This window comes from Mytilus californianus, unplaced genomic scaffold (assembly GCF_021869535.1).
Source record: "Mytilus californianus isolate M0D057914Y unplaced genomic scaffold, xbMytCali1.0.p SCAF_6, whole genome shotgun sequence".
Classification (NCBI taxonomy): Eukaryota; Metazoa; Mollusca; class Bivalvia; order Mytilida; family Mytilidae; genus Mytilus; species Mytilus californianus.
In genome coordinates this window covers 28797723-28805564 of record NW_026262712.1, presented here as the reverse complement: position 1 = coordinate 28805564, position 7842 = coordinate 28797723, and the positions used below count along the sequence as shown (strand labels likewise).

The 7842-nt window shown below is 33.2% G+C and overlaps 1 protein-coding gene across 3 annotated transcripts in view; it reads right to left on the bottom strand.

The window, feature by feature from the left end:
- The window catches only part of LOC127704930 (uncharacterized), a 53150-nt gene that overhangs the window by 6800 nt on the left and 38508 nt on the right, over positions 1-7842 (bottom strand). Inside the window, exon 6 of one of the 3 annotated variants that reach the window (XM_052209168.1) lies at positions 4966-7204. The exons of the other annotated variants lie outside the window; for them this stretch is intronic. Coding sequence (XP_052065128.1) covers positions 6957-7204 — 248 coding nt within the window. The 3' untranslated portion in view covers positions 4966-6956. Of the gene's footprint in view, positions 1-4965; positions 7205-7842 lie in introns of those variants that run through there. 3 annotated transcript variants of the gene reach the window in all.

Below are 7842 nucleotides of genomic sequence, written 5' to 3'. Positions count from 1 at the left end.
CATTTGGCGTGACTCTGTATTTATACATCCCGTCATTGTGTTATTGTTCTATGCTAATTTTTGTATTCTTGTCTTTCTTTTTGCTAATGTGCTTTGTCTATATGCCTTTTTTGTGTTTCTTTGATACATATGCATGGCTCTGTACTTATACATCCCGTCATAGTGTTATTATTCTATGATAATTTTTGTATTCTTGTCTTTCATTTTTGCTAATGTGCATTGTCTATATCAGTATATGCCTTTTTGCGCTTCTTTGTTACATATTTGTTTGTTTTTATAGTGATTAAGATTCTAACACAATGTTGACTGCTGTACCCCTATTTTTGACATTTTTATCTATTATGTGTGTGTTTTGTTCCCGCAAATGACTAGTACCAATCAGGAATAGGGAATATGACAGTTGTTATCCATTCGTTTGATGTGTTTGAACTTTTGATTTTGCCATTTGATTAGGGGACTTTCCGTTTTGAATTTTCCTCGGAGTTCAGTATTTTTGTGATTTTACTTTTTAATGACCTTCCCGAAAATTTTACTGTTTTGAAACAGTAAAAACTCCCTGGAGTTATCTTCTTTTCTGTGTTGCATTCGTCTGGCCGTTAATTTTTTATGACGACAAGGTTTTTCATTTCAATGCCATAACATTGTTCATGGCGATAGTAAGACAATAGTAAAATTCAGGTTTTTTTTTGCTGCGCATACTAATAGGGATCCGAACACAGTGTTTTCCGTGTTAGAAAAAATAACCAGAGACAAATAAGTTTTAAACCTAATTTGGAATAATGGTCCGATCGATCAACATTGTTGGCCATTGTAAAAATATACGTGTATCCTTTAGCTCGTAGATTAATGTGTGGATTAGTGCAGTTTGATAAACGATCTACATAGGGTAGATCCGTAGTAGAGGCGGATCCAGAAAGTCCAATAAGAGGGGGCCCACTAAACCTGCTTAAGAGGGGGCCCGCTCCAGTCATGCTTCAGTGATTCCCTATGGTAATCAACCAAATTTTTTTCCACAATAGGGGGCCGCGGGCCCCCCGCCTGAAAAAAACCCTCTAAATCCGCCCTCTGGTTCGTAAAACATCCCTATTGAACTAATACCACAAATGACTGTAAGACCCTTGCTAGGGGGCCGGTCCACAGTTTCGGTTATGCGTGATGTATAAACACACAGTCGTTGAGGGCTGCTCTGATTGATTAATGAACGAGTTAGGATGATCCAATGTTTTGTACAAGACAATATATGCTGAGGTCGAATCAGTAAATGACCATTATTATGTGTTTTTTTTGACAATTAAAAGTAAAAAAAAAAATGACACTGATGAAGGACCGTTTGTTACGATATAAACTGCATCTTTTACGTTTAAATATTCTATAGCCAAAACTACTCTTTAGATAGACTCTTCACTTTTTAATTGGCAAGTGAGGCAGAATCGCTGGTTGGGTATTTGTATTTTTATATATAAAAACTAATTTAGAACATGTTTTATAATCTTCTGAGTGTCCGTTCCTCGCTATCGTTTTTTTTTCTTCTTGTTTTGAGAATGTGTAGGTAATATTCAGCTATTTATTGTATGCGCTGAATTTGTGTACAACTTATCTTCCGATTTAGAGCCGATTACGTTTATTGGGACCATGGAAGTAAAATATAATACTTCCATGATTGGACTTTATGATGACTTTAAGATATGAATAATAAGATTTGGGACATGATGAGTTTCGCAACTTATTAAACTACAGGAGGCGGGGGTGTTTAACGGCCTTGAATTCACAGGAGGACTCGAACGGTCGGAACTTAACTACACAACCAAAAAAAATAAATACAGCAAATGATGTTGTAATAACTTTTATAAAGTACTGGTTAAGGATTTCCAAAACGCCGCCATGACTTGAAATACAAATAGCATAAAATTTACACGAACAAGGATTGGGTCACAATAATTTTTTTCCTTTGAAAATAAAAAATGAACTTATTTACGCCAATTAATAATTAACTCAATTGTATAAATTCATAATCCGTTCAAAAGTTTAACAACAACACCGTCTGAAATAATCTATATAAATACATTGCGTTTTAAAAATACCGTTTTTGAAAGTTCACTATCATATAAAAGACCCAATTTGGTCTCGTGATGCTGGTCTCGAGTATGAGTGGTCACGGGTTCGATCCCGGTCTGTCAAAGCAAAGACTTGAAAAGTACTAGTGTTGTACTGTTACACCACTGTCCAAGGTTAGGGAGAAGGTTTCGCGCCAGAAAACATATTTAACCCGCCACATTCCTGTATGTGCCGTGTCCCAAGTCAGGAGCCTGTAATTCAGTGGGTGTCGTTTGTTGCTGTTTATTATATCATTAGATTGTTTTTTCGTTTATTTTGTTTCTATACATAAGTCAGGCTGTTAGTTTTCTCGTTTGAACTGTTTTACATTTGTCATTTCGGGGCCTTTTATAGGTTATAATGCGGTATGGGTTTTTGCTCATTGTTGAAGGCTGTACGTGTGACCCATAGTTGTTAACTTCTATGTCATTTGGTCTCTGTTGGCAATCATACAAAATCTTCTTATTTTTAAATTTGCTGCTTCTCACTCGACTATTAGGAATGAGAACGAAGACCAATAGCCTGCCGCAGCCTGAACAAACTACCTTTTAAAGCCGAGTAACATTTAGATCTGACAGTCAATCAGGACATCCTCTTATTCTTAACGAAGAAATAAATTTCCAAAAGTATAACCGTGCATGCTGTAAACAAAACGATAAAGTGGTCCAATGGTGTTTTTTTAAACGTAGTGTACACTTTTAGAAGTAAACAGTGTAAGAAATTATGTTAATCTGGAATAAAATGCTATTATACCTTAATCTGTTTCTTGATACACATAATATGGGTATTAAGAACAGGAAACAATCCTTTACTGTTTTGATAAATAAACAAAACCAAGCTTAAAACCTCTCAATCGTAGATCAATGCAGAGTTTAAAATAGATTCACTATATTTTGTATTCTCAAAACCGGGGTCACAATAATTTCCCCCAAACCAGTTTTCAAACTAACACTGTTTTAGAGAAAACCTGTCCCCAACCAACATACTCTGTTTTTCAAGTGACAGTAAATATTTCACAACTTTCTTATAAATGTATTACTAAATTGGTCTATTCTTAATATTCTTGATTTTGCATGAACTAAGTAAGTACACATTTGTCTATACACTCATGATGTATAGCATACAAACAAAAACACAAAAACAATGATTTAATTTTTATACAATACTGCTTCTGGATTCCAAAACGTGACAGGAAATTAAAAATGTTGTTATATAAAATTTACATGAACAAGGATTGTAGTGGGCATTATTTCCATCAGTAAATACTTGCGCCAATAATTAATCAACCGGGTAAATAAATGGCATGCCAAGATAATCCGTTCAAGAGCTTTACGACAGTATACTTAACTGAAATAATCTTTACATTGCGTTTTAAAATTACCATTTCTTGAAAGTTATTTATCAGACAAATGATCAACTTATGTTGAAACCACCATGGACTGTCCATGGCTTTTAATGTCTCCGTGATAGCATGATTGTCCTCGTGTGCGGGAGGTCGTGAGTTCGATATCCGGTCAGCCAAACATGACTTAAAAAACTGGTATGTACTGGGATTCTTTTTAGGAAGACAGTGTAAAGAATCATATTAATCTGGAACAGAACGCAATTATACTTTAGACTTGATACAAATTATATGCTATTAAGAAAAGGAAACAAACTTAACTGTATTTTTTTTAAACGAACAAAACCCAGCTTTACTCACTCAATAGTAGATCAATGCAAAATTTGTGTTCTTTGTAATCCTAGCCACAAACATTCTCCACCTTATACGAACTAACCCAAGCCTACAAAACAGCTGTCCATATTCAATATACCCGGCATGCTTCATTTGGTATAATGAAAATCCAAAGTGTCGGTCAAACAGGATAATTTATGATAGCTCCTTCAGATCCTTAGCCCCCCCCCCCCCCCCCATAAAAATCAAATGGTAGCTCCCTTACGCTTGACTACTCATCATAATAAAGTTGATTACCAAATTCAACTAAATAAGATGTGACGAAAAAGTTCCCTCCCCTTGCTCAGTGGGTAAATTCATAAATTCAACTAGAGTATCGCCTGATAGACTTGGAACATGATGTGACTGTTCAGTAGATCTGACACTCGCTCACACGAACTCAGCATATTTAAAGTTCCGAAACGAATTTGCAATATTCTTGGTGTTTGGCTTATGTACACGCATCGATTATTGCATTCAACAGGAATCATTAATCGATTAGAACTTGGCGATGGTCGATTATTTCTAGATAGAAGTTACAACGTTCTCTATATTATGTGAAGAAGACAAGTGAAGGCAAACATCTATTTGATATTGCATTCAACAAGAATACTAGCTCGATACACACTTGACGATGATCGATTTTTTCTAAATAAAAGTTGCAACGTACTGTATATAAGACAAGTGCGGCAATAATCTCCGTTTGTTTCAACCATTCAACAATTCAAGGGAGAACACTCCGTTTGAAATTTAGTACATTAAATATTCCATTTTCTTACTACTGTATAACTGCTTCTGTTTCTACCTGACCAGACATCTAACGATTTCCAATAATTTAACCTTGTGTTCGGTTTTAAAAGACAACCATTCCTATATAGTAAACAATTATAGTGCCAAATAATGTTTAAAAAAGATCTCGAATAATACAATGAAATGTTCATTATTGACAATTTTTGTCTTAGATATGCAAAAGTTAAAACGAAATGTCTCTAATAGCCTTCCCTACATACTGATTAAAACTATTCTCTCGCAAAATGCAACAATGTTGGAATTCATTCATGAACAAAATTTTGATTCCCCTGTACAAATCTTCATACATTGTTCGGTGCATCCTCCTCCCAAACAGGGCACACGGGGCTTATATTCTAACTTCTTAATAAATAATTAGCACTTTTATTTACATTTTATTTACATACATCATTTGCACCTTAAAAATAAAAAGAACACATAAAAATACTGTTCAGAACATTCATATCATTTAAACATTATTAAGTCATAAAAATAAGCAAATTCTAGTACATGAACAAAATAAAAAATAAATTCGGTCGAGACATTTGATGATTCGAGTATACTGTATAGAGGGTTTCATGCAATGAGTATGCCAGTTTTTATATCACGTGTTTTAGCGCTGAAATGCAGGTTTCCCAAAAATAAAAGGTGATGTCGGTATACTTCAATCGGATATCAATCAAACGACATAAAAAATCAAGTTTATACCATAGTAATGTAGCACGAATCAAGTCTAAATTATTTTTTTTTCGTGTATATAACTCTCCCTTTCGACCCTCCGTACAGTGTACTCACTAAACACGTTATACATGAAATTTGTACAGATGTGTATATACACGTAACATTTATCAATTATAATACAATTCAAAAAGTTTTCATCCATTAATGACTATTTGGACGGAAAACGACAATATATTATACTAACGAATTTAGAGATACTGTGAAAAACTATTTATGAAGAACGTATATATAAAAACTAGTGGGCATGGACTTTTTTTAGTACTTAACAATATTAGTTGCCATATTCTTCACTTGAAAACTGTGAAGATTTTTTTTATATAAATATGAACCGCTTAATGAATTATTCAGATAAAATTATAACAGCTTACATAGCAAAATGCAAATAAATTTGAAATCATTTGTTCATTATTCAACTTCCAAAACAAAACACTTTCATCAACATGAGACTGAAACAATGAAAAACAATGTTACATATACAATGCAAACATTCGAAAAAACGAAAGAAAAAAAATTCTTATTGCAAATATAATGAATTATATTAAAGAAGAAAAATATAAACAAAACATCTATTAGTAACTATTTATATCATTCAGAAAAGTTAACCCTTTCAATTGCATAGATTGCTTGTATTTCTGATTGTATTCGAGGCACCAGACTGTCAGTTTAAACCCCGCACTTAGCAGGTGCGTTCGGCTCCAATCTTGATTGACTAGGATTGCCAGTATTCCTGACGAAGGTCGGTTGTTCTCTCCGACTTGCTCAACCAATAATAACTGACCAACATGCTACAGCCAATAATTATAGTGTTGAAAGTGGCGATATACACCAAAACTTAATTAATCAATCATTTTGCATTCCTATTCGATTATGCCCGTTCTTTCAGTTTCTCTCCCTCTCTCTCTCTCCAACAAATCTTTTTCTTTGAATTTCATTCAAGCAAAATAATAATTTCTTGTTATTTACGCTATTTAAACGATTTATATTATCTTTATATACATATAGTGATGTATATTTCATGCAAATATCCGGTTTTATAACATCCAACACCCAATTTTATTATGTATTATCTAAATATACAATTCTGTTTTATCTAAATTTCCTGTAGAAAAAAAATCTCTAATTATATATCATCTATCATTATGACCAGAAACATTATTTCATTAAAAGCACTTGAATAAATAAAAAAAACATTAAATAAATCTAATTTGACATCAAAGGAACAGGATTACTCTTACACAAGTCATGTATTATAATTTACAATCAAACAAGTATAACACACCGCAAAAAAATAGTTCTTATAACGAAAACGCCTATATCAAAATAAAAGCAAAATACTGATTAGAACAACTTAAAAACTTTTTTCAAGATTTTCTCTCTCTCTGGTGAAACAGTCAATATATACACACGTTTTGTCATGACCAAGGATCTATCACACATTTGATTTGTTTTTTGTCATATGAAATAATAAATATTGCACATATGTGAAAATGCCTTTGAGGCTATAAAGCACTTATTGTTTAAATTGTCATCTAGCTTATTTTATTTTTAACTAAAGCAAAGTACAGTTGTTTAGTGTCCGTTGCGTGAAATAAAAACAAAAAAGTCAATGATCCAATTTTCAAGAATTTTCCACAAGGGCATCTGTTTCCTTTGGTGGTTCTATATTATTTTCTATCTCCAATTGTATTTCACTCAGCATAGGACTAGTTTCATTGGTTGTTATGGCTGGTGTACCGGAAACGGAAATGTCGCCATTTTTATTTGGTGTCGTGACGTCCTCTTTGTCATCTTCTGTTTCGTTGGTTCCTAATAACTTATCACCTTCTTTGCTTTCGTCATCCGTTGTTTCATCAATATATTTAATATCTGAAAGAGAATTTATACATTTAATAAAATAGATCATTGCTTCAAAATGCATGCAATTTCAGTGGTCTTTCTTTTGGTTGTAGCAAATCCGGCAACCAGTCAGTTTAATGTACAAGTAAACTTTGGTGACATAAGGCCGTTAATTTTCTCTTTAGAATTGTTTCACTTTTTTTTGTATCCTAGAGTCTTTTTAGCCTCCTACAGAGGTTACGGTCGCCTTTCAAAAATAAGTAATTGACAATGGAAGAAGATTCAAGATGGACCTAATACTCAACTTATATGTTAAAAATAATTAAGTAGTACATAATACATAAGTTTAATTATAACAAATGTCGATGAGGGGTATTAACATACATTAAATAGCTTCGTAGGGGATACAGTTCAAGGCACTTTAATTTAAAAACCATGCAATTAGTCTATTTTCACCCTTAGTATTATGTTGCATTGTCCAGTAACCTAATCTGAACATATCTAGTATACACACAAGGGAAACGTATTGGCCATTTTATATATAAGTTATAAGGAAATTTTCACACACTAGTTAAAAATGGAGTAAACGTTTCGAGATTACTGTGTTTAACCCTAAGCGAAAGTTGTTTTTCTCTTATAAAAACCACAGGCGCTTGGCGAATGGGCAC